Source organism: Ictalurus punctatus, chromosome 7, assembly GCF_001660625.3.
Source record: "Ictalurus punctatus breed USDA103 chromosome 7, Coco_2.0, whole genome shotgun sequence".
In the NCBI taxonomy this organism is placed as follows: Eukaryota; Metazoa; Chordata; class Actinopteri; order Siluriformes; family Ictaluridae; genus Ictalurus; species Ictalurus punctatus.
Genome location: NC_030422.2, coordinates 17190908 through 17205922, shown reverse-complemented (window position 1 = coordinate 17205922; position 15015 = coordinate 17190908). Strand labels below are relative to the sequence as shown.

At 39.2% G+C, this 15015-nt stretch overlaps 1 protein-coding gene across 7 annotated transcripts; it reads right to left on the bottom strand.

Annotated features, from left to right (window-relative positions):
- Positions 1-792: 792 nt before the first annotated feature.
- Positions 793-14462, bottom strand: cd99l2 (CD99 molecule-like 2). Of its 7 annotated transcripts, none has more exons than XM_047156436.2 (12): positions 14248-14462; positions 11759-11806; positions 11372-11419; positions 11113-11238; positions 10245-10331; positions 9111-9158; positions 7904-7957; positions 7334-7405; positions 6320-6391; positions 6044-6163; positions 5888-5953; positions 793-3795 (listed from the first exon to the last, which is right to left on the bottom strand). In XM_047156436.2, the coding sequence occupies exons 1-12, from the start codon at positions 14306-14308 to the stop codon at positions 3734-3736; spliced, it is 864 nt and encodes a 287-aa protein (XP_047012392.1). In that variant the 5' UTR covers positions 14309-14462; the 3' UTR covers positions 793-3733. The 7 variants fall into 7 exon arrangements, with proteins under 7 accessions (XP_047012392.1, XP_047012393.1, XP_047012394.1 ...); XM_047156437.2 differs by having other exon boundaries at positions 11378-11419; positions 14248-14460; XM_047156438.2 differs by lacking the exon at positions 7904-7957.
- Between the last annotated feature and the right edge of the window lie 553 nt (positions 14463-15015).

The following is a 15015-nucleotide window of genomic DNA, read 5'->3' as shown; positions in this document are numbered from 1 at the left end:
TAACAGCTACCAGATTTTATGTACTTCCCTTACTTACAAGATGTCCCAATACAGCTTCTTTTATCTATTAGTGCAAACAGAGCAAAGGGTACTAATGAAATGTATCCAGTGAATTAAGAAAAGGATCACAGTGGAACTCAATGTGCTTTAGAGGGATAGAAGACAAAGTACAAATCAGATATACATACAAATGGTGAGAGTCATCCTGATGAAAATGTAGTCTTTCAGACACATCTAATTATGCTTCAAGAAAGGATGCATAATTAACACCCCTTTCACAAACTTTGCACTTAGTATCTGTATTTTTATGGTTATACTATACCCTCACCAGTCATTATAATAGGAATGCCTGTTTATTCATGCAATTATCCAATCAGCCAGTCATGTAACAACAGCACGATGTATGAGGTTCACTGAAACTGGACTATTGAAGACTCGAATAACCTGCTCTTTTTCCAGTCTGTGTAGCTTCACATTCCTGTTGTTGGGTGACACGGGTGGAATCCAATGAGGTTTTCTACTGTTCTCAAGGTTTGGCATGCTGTGCATCCTGAGATGCTTTTCTGCTCACCATGTATATTAAGAGAGGTTATTTGACGTTACTTTGGCCGTCCTATTAACTTGACCCAGTCTGGCCATTCTCCTTTCATCAACAAGGTGTTTCCACCCCCAGAACTGCCACTTACTGGATGTTTTTCACACAAGAGTGTGTGTGTGTGTGTGTGTGTGTGTGTGTGTGTGTGTGTGTGTGAATCCTAATAGAGCTGCAGTTTCTGGAATACTCAAACCAGCCCATTTAGAATCAACAACCATGCCACAGATAAAATCACTGGATTACATTCTGGTGTCTGATGTGAATATTGACTGAAGCTCTTCATCTGTTCCTGCTTGATGTTATACATTGTGGTGTTGCCATATGATTGGCTGATTGGATAATTATATGAATGAGCACATGTACAAGTGATCAGTGAGCACATCTATCCATCTTAGAGGTATTTTGGGACAATACTTGACAATATACCTGACTTTGTAAGATTTATGGCCAAGTTGAAGAAGCTTCTGACATTCCAATGGAAAAAAGTAAATAAAACAATCCAAGACAAATTCGTTTTCAGTCTTTTTTTTATTGTTTTTTTTTCCCTTCATGTTAATCTCTTTCTATCAGGTATTGCCAGTGAGGGATAAGATTTAAAACAGATCTTTGTTTCCAAATACAAGTAGAAAATTGACAGTTGAAGCAGTGAAGATTGTCAGTAGATCTTAACCTCTTGACTTCACACAATGGGGAATCTTATGTCTCAGCAATGAGTCTGGGCTGAAGTGAACAGGCACTGGTAAAGCAATGCAAACTCCTACTGTATGACATTTCAATTTGATCTGTGGTGGTAAATGTGTCGCTTCACTGGCAGTGCAAATCCAAAACTCTTCAGAAAATTCTCTCTACAGAACCCGTCCAAACTTCATACGTCAATGCAGTAAGCAAGAAAAACTGTCTACAGCTAAAGAATCTAAGCATGCATCTGTTTTCACCCTTATAGAAAAAGTTTTGCAGTTCCTATCCAAAAAACACCAAGAGCCCAGATTTCCTTTAGAAACTAAATGTAACCTCCAACTTGTGGCCTTTTCAGTAACTCGACTCCCAGACGTCGCCACACTGATCACAGTGCATCCTTAAAATCCACCGTGCAGCGGAAATGTAACAGTCGATTCAAACGAATTGTTGAAAATGTATATTGTTCAAGGCATTTGTGAATTTGAAATTTCGCTACAAACCAAGTCTGAACAGTCGCCAGAATCTGAGGCAAAAACACACGAAGGAACGAGATCACCTCGTCATTGCCTTGTCTTTGGTGTTATACATTTTTGACAAAAGTAACACCAGAGATGCTACGTTAAAGTGGTCAAGAAAATTGTACCAAAGTAAAAAAAATTACATTCGCTTAGATCATAAACATCGACTGAAACTCTTGATAGGACGTGACATTGTTGGCGAGTTGCATACGAGCGCACATTCAACAATATTTAGTAGAAGCGTTGTGGATGTTTTGTCTGTGTTCGTCTGTAATATACTGGACTGTCCTACCAAGAGTTCGACCACATACACATTCAACTGAAGCTCATACAGTCAGCATACTGAACTCTCCTTTTTGCGATAGTGCGGCCGCTTAACAGGATAAGGCCTAAGAAGTCAAGCACCAGCAGCTTGTGGCTAAAAAGGTGCAGCAGAATTGAGCTCGGTTAGGAGGTGACGGGTGACGGAAAAAAGCCGGGGAACCTCGGAAAGGAAAATAGGGCCGTGTTCCAAATCTTTTACTGCCTCCTCTTCAAACTCCAAAAACCTCTGGGCCCTACAGCTAAATCCAAAGCTGAGGAAAACAACCGTTCAGCTAAGGCCTTCAAAACACAGTGTTTGAGCGAAGGGAGGAAATAATCAAACACAGATCAATTGAAACACAGCCGATACAGCAAAACTGTAAAAATGTGCCATAGAGTGTAAATTATTCAAAAAGACACAAATCTAAGCCCAAACACTTCATATGACCATTGATATGACGGCTAACAAAATCTATTGTACTGTAGCTACACTGCTACAAGTGTATATAAAGATACACCGATATAACCAGTTGAACATGAATAACACGCAAAGCACATTTCACAAGCACGATATCTTTCAAAAATGTCCAAAAGCACAAATTCCCTAATAAAGGGAAAAGACATGTTTGTGCTAATATGTAAGACTTGAGTTTCTACATCTTCCAAACAAGTACACTTGAGCGTCTTCGTTACTGTAAGCTCGCCTCTGAAAATCTGCTACCACTGTTGTACCAGTAAACACACACACACACAGAGCAAGTTAGCAAAGATTGATCAACAAGGTTTCTTCAACACAACCACCTTTTGATACACGTACGCTCACATCCAATTGTCAGTCCGTTTTTAAAAGCAAATTAAACCGTGAGCAGCTATCTTCTCAAAAGTCCTGTTCAATTTCAGAGCACAAAAAAAACTATATACACAACAATTCAGTTCCACGGCTCTGAAAGAAACGCAGGGCACAAATGTACAAATCACTGCAATTTTTTTTTCTTTCTTTTTTTTTTTTTTTAAATGTGAAAAGGATGCTTGTAAAAAGGTGATAAATCTTCACTGGGAATTACTTCAAGGTGATCATCAACAATTAATTTATAACGCAGGGGAGCCTGGCTCTGGCCCTGAATTCCTGTAATCATGCACAGTGTGATGATTTCTCATCTAACACTCCTACCTAATGACCCGAGGACTTAAATCGGGTGTGATTCAGGAAAATTCCCAAACTTCACTGGACTGTAATTTTACAGGACCACAGTAAGGCTTCCCTGCTCTAAAGTGTTTCCTCTAGAAATATTTATTTGAACATGATGTGGATAATCCAATCACAGACTCTGGATTCATGATGAACACAGTGATGCTTTCACACAAAAGTGTGATGGAAACTAAAAAGCTGGAGCAGCACTAATGCATGAATAGTTTGTCTCAGAGTTTGTACTTTCCATTAGAAACACATTAAACTTCTGCACAATTTCCAACTTCATATGAATAATATTGTAAACAGTCGTATTAGTGAGAATGAAGACAAACGGTTAAATAAATATTCACAGAACGTTTGACTTAGTCACAAAGCAGATGCCCCCCAACTGAGAGTGTGTATGCGTTGAGCAGTGCTCCCTCTTCAGGCTGGGAGATGTATCACAGGTTACACCACGTTGTCTTCTGTGGGCGGCTCAGCGTTGGGGGGCTGGAGCAGAGTTTGTTGAACTGTAAAATGAAAATAGTTTTATTAGATGTCAGCTGGTTAATCACATACAATCCCAACAGTTTCAACAAAATTATATATATATATATATATATATATATATATATATATATATATACACAACATGCATGTTTCCTGTGTATACTTTGTGAGTCCCCATAACTTCCTGTATATTTCAATTATTGTGCTGCATTTGTTCTTGTCCTGCATTATAACAAACTATTAGCACGTTAATTAGTCCTGTGTATTCAGTTTTTACAGAATGTGACACTTCCATATGAAAGATTACTTGACTTGACTTGTGCATGTGACATCTCAAGATTTTGTCAAAGTCGATATGATTAATAGGTGTTTTTGAAGAAAGGATTATTATTGTGGTCAAGTACACACTGTCAAACTGAATATAGACCAAATCAAGAAGGCACCCAATCAAAACCAGAACCAACCAACAAGTCTGCCTCATTTATCGAGCCGGATTTGAACAGATCTATTCATAAATCTACCAGAGCCATATCACTCTGCAGCTCTCGCCTGGTTTCCCACTGAAGCTAAACAGGGTTGAGCCTGGAGAGTACCTGGATGGGAGACCTCCTGGGGAAAACTAAGGTTGCTGCTGGATGTGGTATTAGTGAGGCCAGCAGGGGATGCTCACCCTGTGGTCTGTGTGGGGCCTAATGACTCAGTACAATGACTCTATACTATAAAAATAGCACTGTCTTTCAGATGAGATGTTTTGAGGTCTTGACTCTCTGTGGTCATTGAAAATCCCAGGACACTTATTGTAAAAGAGTAGGGGTGTGACCCAGGTGTCCTGGTGAAATTCCCTCACGTGCCCTTCTCTATCATGGCCCCCCGAATAATCTCCATCTCTGAATTGGCTACATCACTCTTCTCGCCTCTCCACTAATAGCTGGTGTATGGTGGGCGTTCTGGCACACTATGGTTGCCGTCGCATCATCCCCCCATACTAGCGCTTTGAGTGTCTAGGGAAGTGCTATATATATGTAACTGTAAATAAATCATTCGTGGGAGCATTTAGCAATTTGGTATTACTGAAAATCCTGTTAGCTCGGAAAAATGTTCATATCCTACAAGAGCTTCTGAGGTTTGTGCAAATTTACTCACTAATATGAACCTCGATTAATTGGTTACAGCAAATTTATATGGATTATATGCATTATGCTGTCAAGTTTAAATCATACTTATTTTAATTGTGGATTTAGGAGATTAATATATGCCAGGTTTAAAAAAGAATGGATATTTAGGATTAATTATTGATTATTTAAGCACTAACTTGAGTGACAAAATGATTGTGAGGTAATCCTGTGCATGTCCATCTTTTGTCAGCGCTTACATTTCTTGCTACTGGCACATTTCAAAAAGAGATAAGTGACCGATTGTAGTTTCAAACGACAATGAACCATATAATCTCTAGTGTGCATAACACATCAGCGTGAGAAATTTCTGACCGACAGTCGCCAATCTTTTATCTTGTAATCACCTAGGTAGAGTGTAGGTCTCTTTTTCCTCCATTTTCATGTAATGTTAAATAAACCATTTTCTTTTTCCTTTCCTTTCCTCACCTCATATAATATACACCTAATTACCATTTTCTGTATTTTTTCTCCAGATTTTGGGCCTTTTCCATGTGCTTTTACACTGTTAAATAATGTTCATATTGGCATAGACAGTCAAATCAAATAACTTTTCCTTCTGCCTCTGAGAAATTCATTTTCTTTTAAGGTTTTGTCTTTAGCTCTCAGTGAGCTTAGCCTTTTATGGAGTGTTGTGAGCATCACACACATGAGTATGAATAAAATTATTATTATTTATAAATCTGGTGGCCTAGAAAAACATTTACACACACCTTTACAATAAGATTGATAAATGAGGCCCAGTGTCTTTTGATGGATATAAATCAGGACAGACTGCCTCAGTGATGGATGTCCACTCATGTCTCCTACCAGTCAATGTCCACTGATGTCCACAATATATCTGTCTGATGAATTCTTTTAGCATGTCTGTCCCTCTTTTGTGTAATAGTTTAAATCATCTTTCTAACAATGGGAAAAATCCAAGCGATCCAAGCTCTACCTTGAGGCTCCTGAGCCACGACAGCTTCTGGATTCTCTGCTTTAACCATATCTGCATTCAGACTCTCTGTGAAGGAAGACAGTGACAGTGAAGTACACTGGAAGAACCAGGACAAACGATCCATATGGCAATAACGTGCTAGCTGTTAGTTCTTACGCTGTATGCTGAAGCACAGTTTCTTCTTCTGGTAAGAGATATAGCTGCTGACTGCACCAACCAGCGCCATGGCAACAGCACTTACAATACCAGCGATGGTGCCAGTCTCTGCCATGGTGTCTAAAAAAAGGTGAACAATTTGGGGGGGGGGATGCTCAGAAATGTTTGGGATCCTTGGAAATTGATCTGGCTTGTTATATTTTCTAATAACACTGGAAAAGGAAGGTTCGATGCTTAATGATTTCACCCAACACTATGCTGGAATATAGTTCTTACCATAATTACCATCATCAGCAGGGTCCACAACACCACCTGATCCTCCTGAACCACCTGAACCTCCTCGTCCTCCTAGAAACACACACATTCCCCTAATCACGTACCAGGTAGAGATCAGCAGAACGATCAGAATTTTCACTTAAGTAAAATTCTACTTGTGATGATTATAAAAAGACATTTTCCCCACATAGAAATTCCCTGTAACAGTGCTGCTTTCAGGTGGATTATGGAGTTCTGATAAAATAGAGAATGATTAACACAATTAATCTGATTACCAATTAATAATACTCACACAACAACTAATTCACTATAACATTTTTGGTAACACGTTACATTAGACTTTCCATAAGTGACATTAGTTACACAGTACTTAACGTGAATGAAGCATGTATTTCAGCTTTAATACACCACAAGCAACATTAACCAAGTATATAACACGTGCATTCATTGTTTTGTTTTTTTTAAATAATAAACTAAATAACCAATCCTCATACTATGACTAAATTTAAATTGAGCAAAATGAAGCCCTTAATATGAACCAACACCTTAATTACCATGTTCGTTAATGCATGTTTGGCAAAATTCAGAACTGAATATCAAGTTTAAATATTTACAGTCAAAGTTCTATAATTTGTTTAGGAATTTAGGAACGTGCTGAAATTTAATTTTTGCTCATTTATGTGGATTTTTATTCACGGATGGAATCACCATTAGTCAATGCAGGTGTTTTTACTTTACATTTAAACAGATGTTTTTTTCACACTGAAGTTCCTCCAGAAATCCAGTGAATAATGTTGAGTAAAGGAGCCTTAACATAAAGGGATACCGATTAAATTTTTTAAATTTTTTTGGACATTTGTAATTATTGACTTGTCCCTAGTACCATGTTTATTATTATAATTTATTATTACTGTTATAAGGGTAGTGCAGATACAATAGACCTCTTATCTGTTTTTTTTCTAGAATGAAGGGTGCTAAAAAAAGAAAGAAAAAAAAATTGGTCTAACATACTACCTTTCCCTTTCTCAGGATGGTAGGTGCCATCTTCATTCACATTGGCTAGGTCATCATCTGTAAACTGACCTCCTGTGAAGTTAGATGAAGCCTGTTAGTCTGTGAGGACCATGTAAATGTTTATCACATACAGAATACCCTGACACTATAGAAAATCCTCAACAGGAATCAAAGTGAGAGGTTATCCTCCAAAAGCAGGAAAGAATGATCTGATAGTTCAAAGGAAAGGGTTAGCTGAGGACAAGATCCAGCAGAAGACATATCAGGAAATCGACAAACCAGGCAGCTATAACCATACGCAAGAACCATGCAGGTGTGCTGATCATGTTATAGGTTCTATACAGCAGCAGGACAGAATCATGATAGGTGGCTTATTAGTAGGATACACTTCTTTACATTTCACAATCAGAGCCAGACTTCTGATTAATCCATAGTAATGGCAAAGGTGGATTTCAAATCTGATGTAAGAGAAAATCCTTTCAACATCATAGCAGACAGATGACAGAAGGAAGTGAGATATAGATTTCATTCCCATGACAGCGTCACCCATAAACAATGTGCGTTCCTTACCACCATTTCCACCGCCGATACCAGGCCTGTTGTCACCTATTCCAAAGCCGTTATCTGACAGGAACACAAGATGCCATGGATTCCCCTCTAATTTCACTTTCACACTTCTTGCATATTATCAGACAATTGTCTTCTAGGCATATGTCACAAGTGCTAAATGACTACAGAACAAATACTGGTAACCTATAAACAAGCAAGCTTTCTTTTAATTGATTTTTTTTGTTGCATTTTCCCCCTAAATTTATAATGATAATGAGTCTTTATTGGTAACATTATATGTTCAGGAAATTCTGTTCTACGCATACCCCAGCATGTCAGGAAGCTGGGGTCAGAGTGCAGGGTCAGCCATAATACAGCATCCCTGGAGCAGAGAGGGTTAAGGGCCTTGCTCAACGGCCCACTAGTGGCAGCTTGGCAGTGCTGGGGCTTGAACCTCCGACTTTCCGATCAGTAACCCAGAGCCTTAACCGCCAAGCCACCACTGCCCCCCCCCTTTCCCCTATCATACAACAGGTACCAACCAGGGAAGGTGAGGGCTATCACGTGCTTCCTCCGAGACACATGAAGGCAAACAACGCATCTTTTTTAACTGCTATTCATGCTGAAACTCACACAAGGCACTTGGAGGAAAGAGCTATCTGCCCTGTTCCACATACGTGAGCTCAGAGACTAGTGGTTCTCAAACTTTTTCAGCGTGAGGCCCCCCTTGTGTAGCTTGCATCCCTTTATGGCCCACCAGAGTCATCAAAATTTCATTTCTTCCACACTAGGCTCTTCTGTATTAACTTTCTTTGCTAAGTCTTCTATCTAAAAACGTATCCATTTTAAATAGGCTTGTGGCTAACAGTAACAGATAAAATAGAGGTAAAATAATGTTCTAGAGTTTCTATGCGGCCCCCCTGGCACCATCTAGCGGCCCACCAGTTTGAGAATCACTGTCATAGACGCCCCAATTGCCTAGTGTCACTGTGAATGACAGGGGAGACAGTATGCCATCCCTCCCACCCAGACAGCATGGCATGTATAAATTGTCAAATGAAATGGATGTTCTGTTGTTTCTTGGGACTAAGCAGATTTCAGATATATAATACATTTTACAGCACCGATAATTTCCTAACCGGTACTGTGACCTGCACCATAAACAGTGCACAATATTCATCTTTAAGATGAATTTAACACAATGAGAATTACAGAAATAAATACTCACCATCTTTAGCGGGGACCAGCGCATCAGCAAGGTCAAGATCCATTGGACCTAAGAGATACGTGTTATATATTATTGTGTGTGCATTTTTAGGACAGCCGTGTCCGTATATAAATATATAATAACAATATCATGATTATACAATTACAATGTATTTATATGACCATATCGATTAAGCCTGAAAAATATTACAATGATATTAACACCTATTAATAAGCCAATCAATATGCATGATTATACCACAGCACTGTTGGATGCTCAAATCTCATTTTACAGAATTTTCTATAACGGCACCTCTCATTCTAATGTTATTTCTATAGTAACAGCTCATTCATGGAGATTTGTATGGCAGATGCTCATATAATTTAAGACTAAAAAAATAAGATTTTCAAAAAAGTGTTAAAAACTTTATAGCTGTTAGCTGGGATCTAACGAAAATTATAACAAGAACGACCTTGTTAATACTTGTAATTAGTATTAACTATAAAAGGACAAATTGCTGTGGTATAAGAGAAGTAAAACACTTTGAGATGTTTGGTGCATTGCTTATTTTCCCATGACTTACTTTCCTACTGTTTCACATAAAATATGAAACCATTTGATACAGTGGATGGTATAAAAGAATGGGTATACTGATGTGATACCCATCAGTATATGCAGGCATATACTGCATATACTGATGGGTATCAGAATATCTTGGCATGCAGGGTTACAGTTACAATTAAGGCAGAAAAGAGAAGAAATGATGGCTGAAGATTGCACTTAAGCTTGCAGCCTGTAGATAGTGAAACGTGCATGCAGGCAGCACTGGTGATTATACTTCTTGTGAATTTATGGGCATGAAAGAAACATTGGGAAAAGGTCAATGGGCACAAAACATAGAAAGAATGTTTTTTGGACACTTTTCTGAAAACATCAAAACATTGATTCCCATCAAAAAGCTTTAAACTCAAAGCATTAAAGGAAAAATGGTGGGAGGTTTATTACAAACTAATGATGCAAGGAATTACAGTGATTTTCCTCATGTGCTTTGAATCTGCCACTACAAATGGACACACACACACACACACACACACACACACAGACTCAGGGAATAGGCGTGGCTCCACTTAGGGACATGGACAATACAATACACACCAGCAGAGGTTTGGAGGGATCTGGAGGTTGTGCGGGGCAACAAAGCAGGCCGCGCGGTTGTTGTAAAGATATCAGCAAGGGTCTCCTCTGTCAGTAAAGGCTAGCAGGTTAGTAAGGTTAAAGACACACACAAGAGTTGCTTTATAGCTGAAATGAGGATTTAAATAAAGACTCGGCATTCGTGTTAGAACGAGACCCACTGTGTATAAACAACATAAAAAGTATTTTGAACTTAATGATTAAATGATGCACTGTTTAATACCAAGTCCCTTTAAAACAGTCATGATTAATGACCATGTCTATTATCGTAAAACAGGAAAATGTCTAGAATCTGCACTGGCTGGTTTATTTTTTTAACAGTCCATTCCTAGAAGAAGAACATTATCATAGTGTTTACAATAGGGTCTTGGAGAGTACACTACTTTTGTATTTATTGCTACTGATTTGCACTCACCTAAAGGCAGCCCTGATATGAGTCAGACAAGGTGACATTGGTTACAGATTAAGACTAACCTGGAATAACTCCACCTGTTCTTTAACCCATAAATCCACTTTTCCTAATACCTTTTGGTGTCTGTCAGGTACTTAAGGGTCTGTGGCTTGTTTGTGTGCAGGATAAGTGCTATAGCCCTGCTCAACATGGGACCTCACAAAAAAAATCAATGCATGCTGGTAGACAGAGTGCGCTGTGATGCTGAGGAATAAGATCTGTGTCTATGGCAGAACAACATGCTGATTTCTAGAAAAAGCTCACAAATTAGTACAGGCCAAGCTTGAAAAGAAGCAGCTGGAAATAGGCAGTTAGAAAAGGTCTTCTTCTGTGCATTTGAGGCAAGAAAGAAATCAGGTTCGTATTGATGACTCTCACCTTTTGTAGTTTTCGTTGGGGGCTTAACAGGGTCTTTGGGCTTAACAGGGTCTTTGGGCTTGACAGGATCTTTGGGCATGACAGGATCTTTGGGCATGACCGGGTCTTTGGGCATGACAGGAGGTCCTACCGAGCAACACAAAGGCCTGTGTTAGAACAACAACTGAGGAGAATCAGTTATCAGACAGTCCATTATGACATGGGGGATTTACTACAGTGTAGGAAGACATTTCAATTTAAATACTCCGATTATCTCCACCTGTACCTGCTCCTCCAGGTTGTTCATTTTCCTTGGGCTTTGCAGTAGCTGGGGGAAGCAAAACATCACAGATGTCAGTCCTGATTAGACACTTAAACTTTGTTTTCTGTTTACTAATTCGCAATATGTGTCTCTTTGACGGTGGAGCAATAATATCCTGTATTTATAGGACGAATCATTGTGAGTCCAAAATCTAATTTCACCTTGTCAACATGGCAATTTCTGCAATATAAATATGCTTTTTGAAAAATCCCGTTGATTCTGGAAATTAAACCCAGAACATAAAGGTTTGTGCTGTTCATTTTCGGTAATCAAATTTGCCTGTTTTCAGCTGAACATTAGAGAAGGTTACTGTGGCTTTATCAAGGCAAAGAAACGTTCACTTACGAAGCTTCTCATCTAAAGCATCGGCCAGGTCCAATTCCTGTGCCAGACCTAGAACACCAAACATGGTACATTTTTGAAAAAAAATCTAAACCATCGACAAAAACAGACATTCTGATAACATTCACTGGCAACACTGATATTTAAAAAACCACAGTACAGGAAAACTAGTCACATTCAATCTCCCCAAACACCCCCAAACATAAAACGTGTATTAATTTGTAGAATAACATCCTGATATTATTTCATTCAAGGACTTGTGACATAGACATCTCACAGCATGACAAACATTCCAGCCTCTCTAGATAAAAACAAAGGCAATAAAATGACAGCTGGTCTGTGCACAAAGGCAATATTCATAATACACAAAAAACCCCTTTTGTATGCACATAACTCACAATGAAGATATTTCAAATAGGATTTTTCCTTGTGTGCTATTTTGATTAAAGAGCGTATAGTGTAAGACTGGGACATCTGGACAACTGGACAACAGAGAAAATCCACATGATAAATGGAGGATTTAATTTTAAAACATTTGTCCTTAACTAGGTGCCCACTGTTTTGTTTTTTTTTAACTTCTTTTTTTTTCCTTTTACATCACTAATCTTCATTTTATTTCACTTGTGTGATGTTCTACACAAGAAGCCTTCTGTAGCCTTCTAACCTGTCTGTAAGTCTGATCTGTCACTCTCTCTGTGCTGCTATTTTTTTTCTGGACAGAGGTATTTGCACTCTATGCCAGGATTAGTAACAGCACTAAAAACACCATGCACCATGTGCACTGCTGCCAGGCCAGCTCAGCATGCTACCACTGTGTCACATGACCAAACCCATGTGTCTGTCTCTTACTCTATATTTCCTCCCACAGCAGAGAAGCAAAATGGCAGAGAAGCAAAATGTCACAAACTTTCATAGTGGTGAACGTTTGTGAACTTAATTTTCTATATTTCTACATAAATGTATCATATATGAATGTGGATTTGCAATACAGGAATGAGCACGTCTGGTTATGTGCAACTGATTTCATATTTGATAACAGATATATGGTCTGACCTAATATCTTTATTTTCCCAAACATTTTATAATTGCATTAAGCCATTCTTGACTCTCTGTGCAAGGGTTAATGGTTTACTGATGTCAGACTTTTTTCCGTTTTCATTTTATTGTGACAGAGCAGTAAATGGAGTCAGGTAATAGCCTAACGATTGCAAAATGCATAAAGCCTGGACACAGATCTATATACATCCCTGCATAAATAATGAATTCAATGAGGTGGGGTTGAGCACATGGCTTCGTGCATGGATCTGATTACAAACACAGCAGAGGGTGTGGCTGATGGAGCAGATGAGACAGACTCTTTACACTGGCTGCAACTCCTCATTCAGGCTTTCTGGGTGGGTAGACTACCACTAAAGCTGCAAGATGAGTTCGCCACTAACAAGACAAATGCCACTCTCACACTCCAACATGTAAATTAAATGCACAGCACAGACTTGGTGGAACAAAATAGCCTTGAAAAGGTTTTTGCTTTTACAAAACACGTTTGTGTAGAATCACTCCCCCCCGAAAATGCGATGGTATCTCCTCGTATTCCGCAGTCCCCAAAACCCACGCTACGCTCATAGCACCTGGGCTCCCTGTGGCCCAGCACGCGCATGCGCACTGAGCTCCACCTGCACGCATCTGGAGCGCACGAGACCGGCGACACCTCTATTGTTAATATGGGCGTGTTTCCAGTCCAAACCCATAGAGCTGATTTCTTATAGCCTGTAATATAATTTGCAAATCTGATACAATCATGACTCTTTAAACCTAAGACGATTGTGAAATCATGGAATTTTCGGCCCATATTCACCACGTTATAGCGGATTTGTCCCATTTCCTGCGTCGGAATAATAATGTTATTATGATTTACAGCGTGTATTTTTTTTAACATCATAATATTGACGATTAAATATGAAAAAATATGTGAAGGTGTCATCATTAAAAGCAATCTACTTTAGCCTATATAAAATATATAACATGCATCGCATTGTCAGTAAGGCTATACTTACTGCAATATGGCACAGATATGCTCATGAAAAATGCCGACTGTCGCACTGCATAATGTGCAACGTTTGATACGTAACTAAATGAAATATTTGACCAAGGTAGGCTTATAAAAGCGAAATTTGACACTGCATGAAGAAAACCTTTGGACTAAAGCTTTGGTTTGTAATACCCAGACCATGAAGGCAGACACTGTCTAGTCTACACAATGCTGTAGTGTAACAGTTTCTCACAAGTGGAGCCAAAACACTGCGTAAAAGCCAAGCTCGGATATTTCTAATGTGCTACAAAACCGTCACAATATATAAATTAGTTAACACGCAGAGAGAGAGAGAGAGAGAGAGAGAGAGAGAGAGAGAGAGAGAGAGAGAGAGAGAGAGAGAAAGTCGGCATGTTGAAGCGCCGGGGGTTTCAACAAAAGAGGGCCGACGGGCTTCACTCACCTCCCAGTGCTAACAGCGAAAAAAGGACCAAAAAAATAGACCACACCGAAAACCTCCACATGGTTCGACAGTGTTTTCTGTCCGGAAGGGTTTTTCTAAGTTAGAGTCAGAGCAGCTGTAAGACTGAACGACAGTCGAGACCCCAAACCGCTGCACCAAACCGCTGCAGTGTGAACGAGCGAGAGATGGCGAGAGCCACGTGACTGGCGCTCAAAGGGCGGATCCTCTCCTTCTCTAGCAGCTTACCAACACCATTTACATTCATTATTAACATACACAACACGGAGTGGGACACGTGGGTCTACTTGGGATAGATAAAGAGTTCCATTAACTCAGTCCATACATGTAGAACCTAACCTAACATACAGCTGAGCGGATGTTGAACCGACCAATAAATATTTGAGATGTTTGTTTTTTCTGTTCATCTCTAGTAACGGCTTTATCAGGGTTAGATTTTGTGTACAGTGTGTGAGGGAAATTATTCATTTTTACTTTGTAATAGTTTTGTAATTGTTCTGTTCATGTTCATCAAAGAAGGTCATGTCATTTAGATTAGTACAGCATGTTTATCTACTTACAGAGACACAAACATGTTTTCCTGTTAAGGATGACCCTGAAACAAAGCCTGTTTGAACTGCCTCAAACTGCTCCTTATCGGTACATAGAAGTGTATCGTGTCCTGCACTCCATATTTATAGTAGATGTTCAGCACAAGTGCCTCAGAGCGCTCTCATTATTCTATGCTGCTTTCTTCTATCCTGTATTCAT